This window comes from Ambystoma mexicanum, chromosome 9 (assembly GCF_040938575.1).
Source record: "Ambystoma mexicanum isolate Mex_15411 chromosome 9, UKY_AmexF1_1, whole genome shotgun sequence".
In the NCBI taxonomy this organism is placed as follows: Eukaryota; Metazoa; Chordata; class Amphibia; order Caudata; family Ambystomatidae; genus Ambystoma; species Ambystoma mexicanum.
This window is the reverse complement of record NC_090931.1, coordinates 1,462,680,518-1,462,696,700: the sequence shown is the minus strand read 5'-3', so window position 1 is coordinate 1,462,696,700 and position 16,183 is coordinate 1,462,680,518. Positions and strand designations below refer to the sequence as shown.

General features: G+C 47.0%; 1 protein-coding gene across 3 annotated transcripts in view; it reads right to left on the bottom strand.

Moving 5' to 3' along the window:
• Positions 1-16,183, bottom strand: part of DNPEP (aspartyl aminopeptidase) — a 297,181-nt gene that overhangs the window by 140,061 nt on the left and 140,937 nt on the right. For all 3 annotated transcript variants that reach the window (XM_069616885.1, XM_069616887.1, XM_069616886.1), the window contains exons 6-8: positions 11,586-11,710; positions 4,997-5,093; positions 4,424-4,531 (exon numbers count right to left, since the gene is read on the bottom strand). In XM_069616885.1, the coding sequence (XP_069472986.1) occupies positions 4,424-4,531; positions 4,997-5,093; positions 11,586-11,710 (330 nt within the window). The remainder of the gene's footprint in view (positions 1-4,423; positions 4,532-4,996; positions 5,094-11,585; positions 11,711-16,183) is intronic.

Genomic DNA, 16,183 nt, shown 5'->3' with positions numbered 1-16,183 from the left:
ACCCACCACCACCCACCACCCCTCTGCCCCAATCCACCTCCCAAAGCCTCAACACTCCCATACTTACCTCCGGCGCCTAACTTACCTGTGCTCCTTGACTGCTACGCTCACCCTGCGACTTGAGTTCTGCCTCGCAGGAGGGTCCTTTTCTTTTTTCTTCTTTAAAATTCTTTATTTGTCCCTAGCTTTCCTTTATGGATGCGGGGGACACCCACGCCACCCCCAATTTCACTAAACAATGTTGAGCAAGGGTAGCGGGGGACAATTTGCTTTTTCTGACGTTCAGTATTTTTTTCGTTATTTTCTGTGGAGACTGACCAGAACAGCACATTTCTTACCCACTGTGCTGGGTAGCCGCACGGACCACAATATCTTTTTCAACACTACATAAGAGTCTGCCCAACAGCAATCCCGTAATTAGCGACTCAGGTTTAGTGGTCAAAATCCAGCTGTGCTCAATGCGCAGTAGGTGGGTGCAGCGAAGTGCCCACAAGGAGTAAGTGGAGTGATTGCATTTCTATTGCTGCCTGAGAGTTCAAATCATTGAGAGGCGGTGAATGTGTGATCCCTACTCACGGCACAGGATGCATAAGGAAGCATGGTGTATATGGCTTTTGGAAGGACAAGTCTGCTCTGCAGCACAGGTGTAAAAGAGTGTGGGGGCGAAAGGGGAGAGCTAGGAAGGGTTACTCCCGATTACGACTGGCTTGGTGCACAGGATGCAGTTAATTTAAGACTGGTAGGAATATTGGCTCTGCTTACACCTGACATACGTGTGTAAGGTCTGAGGTGGGGGGGAGGGGTGAAAGTAGGGTCAACCTGCTCAGGATTGCCTGGGTGTTGGAGGCACGCCCCTAAACACTCACACCAGAAAAAAAAACAACCCGCCATGTAAAAAGGCCCACTATGCGCTTGCAAGTGGGAGTATTTATTTCTACAAGAACAGGTGCATCAGCAAAGAACTGATGCCACGGAATGTTGTGTCAAAAAATGTACCAGCAGAATCTTATAAGGAGACAGCGTCATAGGTATTGTCACTGTATACAGTAAAAACCTGCGTGGCTGAAGCAGTGACGGGCCAGCTCAGTCTACAAATAGCCGAGGAGGGCATCAAATATCTGGGGGTGACACTCACACACAGGGTGGACAAGATGTATAAGAGTAATTACACCCCCCTATTGGCTAGAGTCAAGAAGGATCTAGAAAGATGGTGCCCGCTAAAGATCTCTTGGTGTGGAAGAATTCAATCTGTTAAGATGAACATACTCCCCAGGGTACTCTACTATTTCCACGCTCTCCCAGTCTCAGTCCCGACCCCTTTTTCAGAGCTCTATCAAAAACCATATCACAATTTGTGTGGAACAGGAAACCCCCGAGGGTTGCCAGAGCTGTTCTTACGGCACTGATAAAGGCAAGAAATATTATCAGGCTGCCCAACTATGGGTCCTGAAGGAATGGTTGGGGGAGAACCAACAGACAATCTGGGTAACACAAGATCAGGCGGTAGCTAGCACCCCCTCCCCCCAGAGGACCTCCTGTGGAAGAGTAAACAACACAGACACCAGACCCTTCGAGTAAGCAAAGTCAAGAGAACTACTTTAAACGCCTGGGATATCCAAACCAGAAAGGGAATCATGATTACCCCACTGGCCCCTTTGATGCCTATCTGCAGGAATCCACAGTTCCCACCAGGAAAAGAGCCCGGCGGTTTTGAGAAGTGGGAAGCAGCAGGGTCTAGGAAAATCGGGGAACTGATCCAAGACAATGAAATACGAACTTTTGCAGAATGTAAAAATATGTGGAAGTTAAGAGGAAGCAGACAGATATAAATACGAACAGTTAAAACACTGGCTGTGTACACCAGAGGTTTTCCAGGCGGCCACAAGAGACCAAACACCATTTGAGACATATTTAATAACCAACCCAGATGACAAAAAGCTGGTGTCTTCGCTGTATAGCTTCATCTGCACCCCAGAAGAGGAAATCAAATGGACGTACATGAGAAGATGGGAAGCCACACTAGGGGGGGAAATCACCAGGCAGCAATGGGAGGAACTGTGGGCAGGCATCCCCAAACTCACCAGGGCTGTCCAAACCAGAGAAATGTGGTTGAAAATAATTACCCAATGGCACTATACCCCAGAGAGGCTTGGGTCAATGTAGCCGGATGTGTCGAACCATTGTTGGAAGGGGTGCCAGGCCGTAGGAACCTGGAGGCACATCTGGTGGGAGTGCCAGGGAGTGAAGAGCTTCTGGAAGGAAGTACAGACGGAAATGACAAAAATATACCCGGAGGCCGGCCAAATGGGGGCGAGGGTGTGGTTGTGCGGATTCAAAGACCCCTATACCAAGAAACTTCACAAAGCTCAATGGAGGAGCTTTATGGGCATGGTCATAGCGGCATGGGCAACTATAGCCCAAAATTGGAAGAAAAGAGACCCACCACTGACTAACACATGGCTGCAAAAGGTGTGGTCCCAGATGACCATGAAAAAGATCACGAACCATCTCCAGGTCCAGAACAAATCCTTCACGAGGGAATGGGGATCAGTGTTGGAATACCTGAAATCAGACTATATGGAACAATGGTGTGCACACAACATTAAAATATCTGACATATATAGCTTGTGATAATTCACGAACAGGAAAACATGGAGGACCCGAACTCTTCCGGGGGGGTGGGAAGGGAGGTGCGAGAAATGTTGGGGAGAACACGTGTGTTGATGTTTATTGCTTATTGAAAATAATAAAAACATGTTTAAAAAAAAAAAACCTGCATGGCTGGTTGGTGCAATCCTATACATGGTCAGCCGGCTCCAGAGAGGGTGTCAAACCATTGGGTCCGTCCATCCATCCATCTTCCATCAAGTGGGCTCTGCTCGGCCAATCGTCTCCAAGGAACCAAGGCCGAAGAAGCAATTAGCTACATTTGTGAATAAAATGTACTCTTTCATTATACAGTGCTCCGGGCAGGCTTGAGGGCTGGCACATCGAGGTTAACCCCGACCTACACACACACTCATTCCCGATCGAGTCATCAGCTCCCAAGGCTTGCACCCGCGCTTTAGAAATATGATGCATCCCTCCCTGTACCTCGCACTACAAACCATGTCATCATAAGATAAAGGTGGGACAACAATACTCTCAGATCTTTATGGTTGATTGGCTTATGGTCGGTGGTCTGGGGTCAACTGGTATCTTGGAATTCAGAGGTCTCGGGACGAGAGCAGTTGTCAGGGCTATAACTGGCAGTTAGCTGGGTGGGGGTCGGAGGCTTGCCTCAGGCTGTTTGCAATAACACGTACACCAAGGCGCCATTGCTCTGTCTCGTGGCTTTGCAGGGCACATTCTTTCTTGGAACAAAACATATTGGCAACAATCTTAAAACAAAGAGGGGTTCTGTGGAAGACAGCGGCGTGGGCTCTCATCAGCGTTTGGGCCTAACCAGATTTCCCTTTCAGGCGTGCAGCCTTTGTCACACCAAATACTGCAAGGCCGTGCAGGCCTTAGGCTTTGACTATGGCTACTAATCTCTTCAAAAATGGTGTTTGTTTGTATGTGTGTACTATGTCTAAATATCTATATTGCATACAATATTATGATTGTGTGGGGACTTTTAGGACGCCCTCCTCCCCACTGGTCTATTATAGTTCTTTCAATGGGGCTTGCCTCTCCTTAAAGAGCTTAGGGGGAGGAGGGCGGGATGAGCTTGCTCCCTTCCCAACAGTGTGTATGGTGTAGAAGTTCAAACTAGAAGAAAGGAAGTTTCGGGCAGCTCTCCACTAGCTGAGTAAATAGGAAAGTAGTAGAAAGGTTTGCTCAGTTTTCTACAGGCTGGGTGAGCAAGGTGTGGGTTCTCAATGGAGCCATTATATACAAGAAGGTTCTGTATCCTTGGTACTGCTTGGATACAGACTGTGGGTACAAGGGGGATATTTGTGTAAGAAGATGCAGCCACATCAATGCTTTCTGGGTGCTTAAGGAGGCGGCGACAGGGGGTGGGAAGCAGACGAAGGGTTCTGTATGATTAACTCTAGCTGAGTGTGGGTACAGATGCTTTTATGCACAACGCTGGCTGGGTGAGCGGTATACAGATGGCAGCAGCAGCGGTAGGAAGGGCTGGTCTGCTAAGCCCTGTCTGTATATCTGTAGTGCTTATCATGGTGGTAGGAAGGACAGCTCTGCTAATGTCTGTAGGGTACTCCTGGCGGTGCATGAGGAGGAGGAGGTTTGGTCCGCGTTCATACAGACACAGGTGCCGGAGGGGTGAAGGGTGGCCTAGTCCTATGAAGGGTTGTCCTGCTCATCAGAGACTGGGTCTGTAGGGTGGTCGTGATCAGAGAGCAATTTTTGTCTGGTTACCACTGGTAGGGTGCACAGGATGTGGGCGCTTGTGGTGGATTGATAAGGTAAGGTGGCTTACCGCTGGCTGAGTATCAGCAAGACATAGCTCCATTTCCAAGATCTGTTCTGGTTTCACACCCAGCTGGGTGCTGAGCAAGGACAGCAGGACTGGGTGATGCCGCTCCGACTGTGGAACAAAGACATGGATTGTCAGAAGAAGAGAGACGGGCATGAGAAGTGCAACTAGCAAAACTAATAGGTTAGAGAGAAAAGGAACTCTGTAAAACGTGAACTATCAATCCTGATCTCGGAGCGTCAACTCAACAGATCATCAAAACTCACAATCCATTCACTCTGCCCTTCAACTAGTTCAGGATATTGGAAGATCTAGCACTTCATACAGTATCCAAGATAGGCCTGGAGCAATTTACAAAAGTCCTTAAATAAGATATGCTAATTTCACTGTACAATGCTTCAGAAGGTTAAAAAAGGCATAGGCCCCCCACAGCAGGGTCCAGCTTTTAAATACCAGCCCAAATAAGAAAGGTCAAGTTTGGGTTTCAAGTTCACTCAAATACCAAACAAGCATCCTCTCCTTGACACTTCTCTCTGTTGTAGGGGTGACAGCTAGAAGTAAAGAACACCTTCTTACAGAGGCAGTGTTTCCAGGGCCGGTCTTGTTGGTTTCTCCTTCGCACATTGTCCCCTTCTCCAGCTCCTCCTGCACTGCTGTGGCCAAAATGGGAACCCTAGAGAAATGCAGAGAGAGAGTGAATTCATCCATGCACTTTGTGGGAATGGCTCACCAATTTGTAAAGCTTTGTTAATTCAATCTGAAATTCTCACAGGCAGAAGCTAGCAGTCATATCAAAGACCACCCCCTCTAACCTCAGTGTTCCCGAGTCCCATTCCTCTTGTGCAGTGTAGGCCTCCAAGACCATCTGTTGTTGTAGGACCTCCATCTCAGATTATCTGAGACCATCTAGTTCTGCATGTCCTTAGGCCAGAAGGACCTCAGACAGTAGTTCGCAGTAGGTCAGCGCTCTCACAGTAGTTCAAACACTCTTCTTTAATCCCTTATATAGGAGGCAGCCCTTTCTGCACAGTCTCAGTCTGAGTTACTGTCTTAACCACGGTTGCCTGAGAAGGTCTCTTCTATGTCCTAGTTCATAGAATCTCGGAGCATCTTTTCCTGCAAGGTCTTAATCTCAGAGCCCAAAGGACTCCCTTCCCGCCTGCTCTCCATTTTTAGGTATCGAGACATTCTCTTCCTTCACAACAGCTGTCTCGAAGCAGAATTGTGGGCTGTCTGAATACCTGAAAATCTTTGTTCCGAATATCGGAGACAGTCACCTTCCGCATTACCCCTGAGGTTGGCTTCCAGCCGGAGCCTAGTACAGTGGCACCCACACCTGTGACCCTGCATAAAAGGTTTGTATTGCATGCTGAGGCTTTGTGCCCCCCCCCCAAGCAGGTGCATGGTCTGTCCACCACTGCTGCCTGCCAGAGGGCCTAGGTGGTGGACGCTGAATGGGTGCCGGTAACTGTGGGGTTTGAAGCTCTGTTTAATTTGGTACTTCACACAGCTCTTGGGGGCGAGTGCTGGAACCCGCCAGGTACAATCTCATCTTCCAAACATTTTACTAACCATAACCCCATACGAGACCCTCTTGCAGAGAGTCTTTTTTCCCCAATCTTTCCAGAGATCTGGGGTAGAACAGGACCACCTAATTTTAAGAGTGATAAACAGAGGGTCTGGCAAAAAGGAGGAGGGGGCTCTGCTGCTAAAATTGTGTGCACACATAATTAGAACACAATAAAATGCCACTGCCATTGTGTCAGGTCTCCAGCTCCGTTTAACAAGAAAGGGGGTCACACGGATAAATACAAAGGTTCAAATCATTAAATGACTCAAGTGGATAGATGGGCGATAAGAGGCATAGACAGGTCAAAACAAATTCACATATTTTATTCAATTTTGTACAAAAAGTCACAATAAAAGCCATTTTATTAGTCCACACAATAACATTTTCTGAATAGATTAGAATAGAAACCTATAGGTTTGCAGTTTTAGTACAACGGAAATCGGAGCATGCTAAGCCTGTTACCCTTAAAACAAAAAAAACGATCAGAATCTGGGCAGAGGCCAGGGGAGTAAACCGCAATCACCGCCATGCTCGGCGGTAGATTGGAGTGCTTCTGTCCCTCATTGAGGCCCTTGCTTTGCCAAGTGGCATTTCAGGCTTGGGCTGGCGAGGCGTTACCACCCTTGTCTGCCCACAAACGCGGGGGTGATCACCACAATATGATTTCCTAGGACACTCAGCCTTTACACGCCCTTGTGGGAATACATCAGAAAGCTCTGGTGGAAGACACCCAAGTTGCATTCATGTCCAGGAATTGCATGTGTAGTGAAGCCTATCCATCTGGCTACACCAAGGTCCAATATGGTAACAATCTGAGGATGCTTCCATCTTTGGAGGATTTTTCCATACTGATATGGGAGGAGTCACAGCCAATTAATCTCTGGGTACATTTGATGAAAATGCTCTTGTTCGCCAATTATCTGGGTGATACCTCCAAGATGATTGCATATTCATTATGTGTATCCATATTGCAAACTATGTTATAGTGTTGCCAATCCAAGGGTACCATTTTTGGAACAGTGGAATTAAACCATTGGGCACGTTACCCTCTTCCGTTTAGAGACCACCTTAAATGATCTGCAGCAAACAGACCCTTCTTTAAAAGCCATGCAGTCTAACTCCACCATGCTTTGCACTTGGAGCACAACTCATTCAGCTTTGGGGTGACATGCAGAGCCAGAGGCCATCATATGGATACATTCAAAAAAGCTCAACATGGGACATGAATGTACTTTTCAATATGTACTTATAATCACACCAGGAAACATGAAAAGAACATTTGTGGATAAAAAGGTCATGCCAATGTCATCTCAATCGGATGCCACATGAGCCGACTTATGATGCAAAATGTAAACTAGTGGGAAGTGTAGCATGTTTTAATGACAAAAGCGACTTTTCGTGGAGTATGCATTATGGACTGAGACGTGGATTCTTTTAAAGAATTAAAAGAATCCCTGCACTAGAACAAGAGTGAGAGAAGACTGTCAATTACAACCACCAACATGTATCCCCAGAACTCTTAGTCACCCCAGTAAACCCTTTCATTAGCTGGGACATTAAACATTTCAATGCCTTCGAGTGTGAAGTTACACAAGCCCTAGATAAGTGGTCTTAATTTTCCCAGTTAAACACACAGGTTTTTGCTCATGTGTCTATGAACTAGAGGTGAACTTCCAGTAATGGACACTCGGTGACGCTCTGACATGTTTGACTTGGCTCAAATGATTTCTTCCTCATTCCCATTTTAGGCGTTTTCCTTTTAACTCTGATAGAATGTCTGTCCACGATGCTACTTTGATAAGTGACCTGAATCTGAAACACTTGTGTATGAGCGCAATAGAAATAAAAGATCAATATCACTATGAACAGTTTCTTGGTCAATGCATGCTCTTTGGCTACGCATGCCCAAAGTTGTAAAACCTTGGAAGACTATCACCCAGATTTTGTGTTTATTTCAGAAACTTGGCTTGGTCCTCATTCTGAACCGGTTGCGATTCAACCCCGCTGCCCAATTATGAGCTCTTACGCTGTGCTTGCAGCCTACCGCGCCCGGGTGTGGGGGCGGTTTGCTGCAATTTTTAACTCAGATTTTGAGGTCCTCCCTATCCAATTCGATCATGTAATAAACATGGATGGGATCCTAATTCGATTCACACTCTCAGCTACCAATACCTTATATGTGCTTCTGATATATCGCCAACCGGGCTATGACTGCAAGTTTCGTGAAGAGTTTCCTGGTCTCGTTGCTATGTTGCGTCAGAAATACTTTAAGCTGATTATTGTTGGTGATTTCAATCTTCCGACTAAGAAACCCGACTGTTGCTTAGCTGGCCAGTTTTTAGCTACGATGTCCGACTCGGGTCTCTCCCATCTGGCTACTTATCCTACGCATCAGCTGGGGGATTACCCTGGATTTTTGCCTCTCCTGCAGTTTTATCTGTTTTTCCCCACATTTCCCATCATCTGGTCGGATCATATGGTGGTTCCCTTCCCTACGACGCCGGTGGTCTCGCCTCCTCCTAGGCAGTTTTTTTCAAAGCGTTGCTGGGAGTCTGTGTATCCTATGAATCTTACTTCTCAGATTTTCAAGGACTGTACTAATGTCCCACTTTGTACACTTGCAACGGTTTCCCAGACGTTGTCAGTGGCAGATATTCTTGCACCCTGTAAACGCTGTCCTGTCAAGTCCCATCGCTCTGAACCCGGGTTCGCAGCAGAAATTAAAACTCTTAAACGCGACTGAAGGCAAGCGGAAAGAAATTCGAGAATAGCTTATTTGCCTTCTGACAGAGTTCTTTATCACCTTGCTACCTTATAATACCAAAAAGCAGTAGTGGTAGCTAAACAAATACATTTTAGCGCTAGGATTGAACAGGCCATTAATGAACCTAGAGCCTTATTTGCGATTGTTCAATCTTTAACTGTGCAAGCTAAATCTCAGCCTACTATCCTTTCTTCTCAGGAATTCTGTGACTCCCCATTGTCCTTTTCTCGATGAGAAGATAGCCACTACTACTCGTAAAGCCATTCACCTGACTTGCCTCCTGGAGGTGCGGTTCGGGCTGCCTTCCAGCCCGCCCACTCCTATGGATACAGCGGTTGGTCTCTGGTCCTTAATCCCGGTATTTTCAGACAATGAGATTTTGGCAGCCACTAAAAGTTTAAAATCAGCGTCTCCTCCTGATCCCATTCCGCTCTCAATTTTGTTTCTGACGACATTGTTCCTTGGCTAACAAGTGCAGTCAATTACTCCTTTTCCTCAGGGGTGATTCCTGATGACATTAAGCATGCCCTGATAATCCCATTACTGAAGAAGCCAAGTTCTGACCTTGCAATCCTGTCCAACTTTCATCCCATTTCTTTGCTTCCCTTTTTAACAAAACTGCTAGAGTCTCTGGTTTCCCCTCTCCTCAGCACTTTTTTGGAATCATCCAGCTTCTTCGACCCTTTTCAATAAGGGATCCGCACCGGTCAAGGCATGGAATTAGTGTTGGTCTCAGTTTTCGATGATTTGGTTAATCTGGTAGACCAGGGTGGGGTGGGGGCCCTGATTTTATTTGTCAGCAGCGTTTGACTACTCCGTTGACCACCCTATCCTGATCGCCCATCTCTCATCTGCAGGCTTCTCTGGTCAGTACTGGCCTGGTTTCCTACCTTTCTGGTGGGGCGTTCTTAGTCTGTGTCCCTTCCTCCCCCTTCTGCTCCCCTTCGGTTCATTTGCTGTGTGGAGTCCCTCAGGGCTGCTCCACATTGTCTCCCATAGTGTCCAATATGTACATACAGCCACTTCTTGGCATAATCCACACACATGGTTTTCTATGCTATTCCTATGCCGACGATACACAAATTATTGTGCGGCTGGACTTAACTCAGCCTGAGATGGCTGGTCGCCTAAGGAGCTGCCTAAAGGCAGTTGGCATTTGGATGGCCTTGAATTAGCTCAAATTGAACGGTGAGAAAACAGAGGTGTTGGGCACAATCTCACCCCATCTGTTCTGGACCCCTGGGTTCAGGCCCGAAAGCCTTGGTCCTTTTCCCCTTCCTGTCTTCAGTGAAGGACCTTGGTGTTAAAATCTCAGCTTCGCTATCGATGGTTGATCAGGTTTCCCTTTCCTGTCAGAAGGCTCATTTTAAATCGTGGACCCTACGGAAAGTTCTCCCCTGCATTTCACTGCAAGGTCATGCTCCGCTGGTATTGTCCCTGGTAATCAGTAATATAGATTACTGTAATGCCTTATTTTAGCTATCCCGCTGCATCTGCACCAGCGTCTGCAGAACATGGCAGCTAGAGCAATACTTCACCCTGCATTTGGTGCCCACATGACACCGCTTTTGCGCCAGCTCCACTTGAGCAGCGCGTTAAATTCAAATCGCTGTGTCTGGTTCATAAAGCCTTCAATAAAATAGGAGTAGAATTCCTTCAAGCAAAGTTCTGCCCCTACAAACCCTGCAGGTCACTTCGTTCTCAATATCTGAAAACGATTCAGCCTCCCAGGGCCAGACCTGCTCGGGTCGGTGGTCATGCTTTCTTGGTGGCTGCAGCAAAAGCCTGGAATTCTCTTCCTCTCTCTCTACGTGCCATTGAGGCTCACTTCCCATGTCGCCCGGCTCTGAAAACCTCTCTTCTAGCAATTTTGAACCCCTAGATTGGCTTTCACCTCGGCAGCTGTTACCGCCATGATGCCTCCGGGCGATACGTTTAGATAAGAAGGTGGAGCTTTTATATTTTCCAAGCCTTTTTAATCCCACCATAGCATTGCTGGCGTTTGCTAAACATGCCCCAACCACAAGGCTGAGAGACTATAATGCACGGATGATCCAGAATAAGGATGAAACCAGATATACAGTGGTCTGCAGATTTGGGAACCGTCAGTCTTGGGTAGATCAAGCTATGTATAAAATAGCATTGCCCTGTGAAACAAAGATGACTTTCTGGAGCAAAGGCTTGCAGTTGGGCTAATTTGAATACCCACGATGCTTTGCTCATGTGGCTCTGAACTGGATGTGAACTTCCAGCGATGGCTACTGGGTGGCACTGTGGCATACGTGACTTGACTGACTGACACACACACACACTGACACACACACACACACACACAGACACACACACACACACACTGACACACACACACACACACACACACACACACACACACACATATTAAGTCCCCCTATTGTGCCTTTCCTTAATGACACTGGAGTGTCAACAGTCACAATGAGTACAGCTACTGTCCCAAAGCACTCCAGGCAGCAGCTCGTTTTCGCCTGCCAAGGGCCGTCACTACACTTCAGAAACCCTCCTGCAGCTTCTATCCTCTTTACTGGGATGTCCCCTTTGTTATCAGCAGAGATTGGGCATTGGATAGCTTCTGGCTAGGGTGCATAATAATTCAGACACAGTCAGTGGCTCTGGCCCGAGGATAAGCAGCCTGTTTGGATTACAACTCCCATCAGTCCTAGCCAGCACAGTCAATAAAGAGGAATTATGGGAGTTGCAGTCCAAAACATCTGGAGAGTCGAAGCTGCAGGCCGCCCCTGCTCTAGCCAGAGTAGGACAGGAGCGGGGCTGCTGGCGGATCGGTGCTGGGAACTTACAGGTGGGTCTCCTTGTTCGGACCAAAGCTCTCGTTAATGTTCCTCTGCAGGTGGATCGCCAGGTGGGGAATCCGAAGGATCGGGCGGTCCAGCTGCACCAGTCGATGATGCAGCGTACCTCCATCCTGCATAACAAAGACACAAATACAAACACTGCAGCGTCACATGAAATGTGAACGAGAGAGAGATGGAGACAGTGGGCGTGCATGCGTGTGCGGGACAGTTTATGCAAATGTGCGCGTGGAAACTAACCGCTAGATGAAAGCAACCCAGATCACACATAGCTCTTATAATTCATAGCAACATTATAGACAAAACAATCAAAGCAATCTGAGGTCAGAAAACCAATAAGAAACATGTGTGCATGTCTTTGTATCCAAATAGGACGCGCCTCCGCTCATTGCATGGCATGCAAACATGTTCGCCATGATGCCAAGTCATGCCAAAATGGAGAAAATTAAACTTCAAGCCAACATTTTATCATGTGGGAGAGGGTAGACCATGGCCTATAGGGCATGAATAGACAAACGGTGAGTATAGGAATCGTGATGTTGGTGTCGTACTGGTGTGGCCAGGGATTGCCGGCAGTGGTGTTTGCACCGCTCTGATGGGAATGGGGCCAACTCCTGTGGTGGTGCACTTTTTGTGGAGTGCCACGTTTATGGGCACAGGACGGACATCCACGATGATGGAGAGGTCCCCAGTGGTATAGAGGACAACAGCCTTGGTTTAGAGTTCTGTGGATGGACCTGGTCGCCATAGGGTTGCCATTCGATCCAGGAACCCGGTAAACAGGCAGGATATGTTCATTTCCTCCCATCGGAGCCGACCATGGTGCAAGGTGTTGTGCAGATTGTCTCCTTCTCAGGTCCAACCCATTAAATAAACTGTTGCCAGTGCCGGCACCCAAGTGCATGCAGCCCGGAGATGTGTGCCCAATGTAACCAGAGCGTTCCAAGAGATGTATGCTGAAACCACTTGCAGGCATGTTGGGATGCACATACAGCGTCCAGACAAGGAAAAGAGGTTCATGTTGCTTACGCTTTAGCAAGCTGTATGTGACTTGTTTAAAACGCAATAATGTTGCAGTTAGTGTGTGTTCCATGAAAGTTGGAGATTTGAAATATTTGTTATTTTGTAGCTAGTTTGAATACATTTTAGTTTACATCATTTAGCAACATAAAGAGCAACAATGTAATCGCAAATGTCACTGTGTGGGGTACAAATTGTAGTGCATAGAAGTGGTTGGAGGTAAACTTGTGAAGTAGATACATGGGGACTTACGATAAATGTGTAGTTCGATTGATATGGTCTGAAGAATTCTGCCATCTTTACATAAAAAGCCTTCTCAACGATTGCAGGCTCATCGTAGTTCAAGCCTTAGGCCGCAGACCTTCTGGTTTGCGAGTTTCCTTCCCTCTGCAAGTGCTTTGAATGACCATGGTCAGGAGAGGGGGAGGAAGCAGAGCACATTGTGCATTTGGCATATCAGGACAAATGGTTTCTGGAGGCGAGAACGGAATAACTGCCATTAGGCTTGTTTTTATGGTTAGATGATGTGGGGGACAAACTTCCTGTGAACGCGAAGCCTTGTTATTGAATGACCAACAGCCTGGTTAGGTTGTGGGGGATGGATTGGGGTTGGTCAATAAATACATGCAATGGATGTTCGAGGGCAGAGCTTGACCAGTGTTTTATGATTCCATTTGGGTTCTCAGGAAGATGAGCAGGATACATGTCAGGGAGGCCATATGATTTAAGATGGAAGTCACATGAGAAATTGCAAAGGAATGCTCAAGAAGCACTTCCGGGTGCTGCTGATCCAGGATAATGGGGAGACCATTGTACGATCAAAGGAATGGACATTGTTTTCACTCCTCGCTCGCTTTGATGGAAATCTTGTCGAGGTTATGCACATCACAAACTGGGTTAAAGTTTCTTTGACAAATGAGGCACGTCAACTATTGTGAATTGTTTGAAATGACAAACCAATTATGAGACTACATGAAAGGGGATTGCGTTTAGAATGTTGTATCCACTGGGATTAGAGAATATAGGTGATGTTTAGGTTTTTGTATAGGGGTTAGCCAATGGAAATATGGGGATTATGTTGTAATTTATGTAGTAATTATGTAACTTGTCTGATCTTGTGTATAACAGTTGCAACTTTGTTGAACACGACAAGGAGGAGTTAGTTTTCAGTTTTACAAAGCAGACTAACTCTTCTGGCTGTTTGCATGCAATAAATTCAGTTTTCTGGCAAATTGCACTCTTCTGAGTTTTTTTTTTTTGTCTCATCAGGTTTTGGGTTTACCTCTCTACAGGTAAGATTTGTGCCAGGTTCTGAGAGTGGCCCTCACTGCTCAGCCACCATCAGGGACCCACATTGTTCCCTTTGCTGTACCCCGTGCCCCACCACACCCATCCCAGACCTGGGAAACGTGTATTCACACTAGCTGGGCAAACTGGGGAAAGAAAGTCTGAGGGTTGCAGGGCCTCCTCAACTGGAGCTTCACCAAATCGTACCTCCAACGTAGGCCATTGGGTCTTCCACCTCCTATTCACCCCCCTGCCCCAGCCTTCGGCAGGTTGGGGAAGCAGACAGCTGAGAAATCAAACCCGCTCCTAAACTAGGACCCCATCATTAACACTCCCCTACCCGTCCCACCAAGTGACATACTTCCCATGCCTAGGGAAGCTGGGAAAGCCAGGAGAAAGACTTCATGGGCTGTTGCCACCGCATCGGGAAAGGGGTGGGAGGAGGACACCTGTCATTACATTAGTGACTGATCTTGGTCTAGTTGGATATCTGATAGGCAGAGCGGAAAGTATAGGGGAGGAAGTAGACCGGACTGGTGCTATGAGAATGGTCAGTCGTGTAAGGTGCTTTAATGACATCGGGTGACCATTAACAGAGGGAGCAGGAGCTTGCAGAGGTAAGCTAGGCACCCATTGGATGCTTTTTCCCAGAAAATCCTTTGATCGGTCTATCAAACCCTTGGAAAGGAAGGGAAGGAGAAACTGGAGATCCAAGGTGAACATCAATAGAAATCCTCCTAGGTGGTGGCTCTTCACAGGCTTTGTGGCCAGCCCATAGCTAGCCCTGAACCAAGTGGTGGAAAACGGGGACCGTTGCTGCAATACGAGCGCATCTGTGGCTCTTGGATGCCCACCTCAGAATGGAACCTACCACCTGCAGCTTCCACTCCGCAGGGCCACAGGCTGTACTCCCTCTACAAGAGACCTGCAAATCCTGCTGTGCAGAACAGTCAGAAAAACAGCGCTTATTGAGAGGCGTGTGGCTCGCTGTGGCAGACTAACAGCATTTTAGAAGAAAGGGAAGTTTGGGACTAAGACAAGGGGCTGCAATTGGGGCCTTTATTGCTCATATACTTCCGGGATGGTGAGGGTGGGAGGTCGTCCAAAGAGGATTCACCTGCCTAAACCATTTATAGTGTGCGGTCATCCAAAGGCTGGGGGGTGGGTCGATCGTGGCCATATTCTACATTCCCCCGATTCCTCCAACCCCAACACTACATGGTATATACACCTCACTCTTCAGTGACCTGCCTATTGATAAGTCAACCAAAAGGTGTAACCTTGGAGACTGGGAGTGCAAGCTCAGGGGATAGGAACGCAAGTGTGTAGACAGTATTTGGTGTTATCCATGCATCCGTACACAGACTCAGCTGATTCTTTATTGGCCTACAAGGTCATCCCATATACCTCAACCTACCTTATCCCTGTTAGTAATCAATGCACACAGTTATTATGGATTACAGTGATTGTTGCGTGGTTGTAGTGGTTACCCCTGGCATGCTTTTCTCCAGCCCCCTCTCAGCGGATCGATCGCAGATGAAGGGGAGAGAGGAGACTTGGCAGAGCCAGAAAACAATGTCATTCCCCCTTAGGGGACAGGTCAGCATCACTTGGGGATTAAGGCCCATTTGAAACAATTGTTCTTACCATGGACACAGCTCCTTCAGGAAAAAATGAAACTTCACACGCATTATCAGAGTCTTAAACCTCTATCATTTCTTGCTAGTTTCCAAGTTTAACTCGGGGAGATTCTGGTCATGAAGACATATTGTAAAGATGCAGCAGCATCATCATCATCATCATAATCATCACACAGCCATGCCCTTAAACGAAAGGGGTGAAGCTGTGAAGAAGAAAGACTTTGGCCAAATATATAACACACCGTGGTCTCCATTGGTCATTTTACAGAATTTAAAAATACCACTGATGAATGTTCAACATATACTATAATCCAATAATACCATAATTTACAAAGGTTTAATCCTATCTTTCAAAAACGCAACTAAATGACTAGCCGTTATTTATAGAGATTATTATTAATACCTGCCCATGCTGGACACTTCATTGTCTCGTGTGCGAGTTGGAATCACCTCTGCGTTAAGACAGACGACCCATTGGTTGGTTTGGCCACCAAAACTGCCATTGGCAACTTACGTAAAACAAGACATTAAGTGGATGAAGCCAACATGTGAGCCTGCTGGCAGGCTCCTGATATCGCCCCCTGAAGCAGACACACTGGGAACACTCAGCTGGCATTGGGCACATGCAAACTTTGCCGA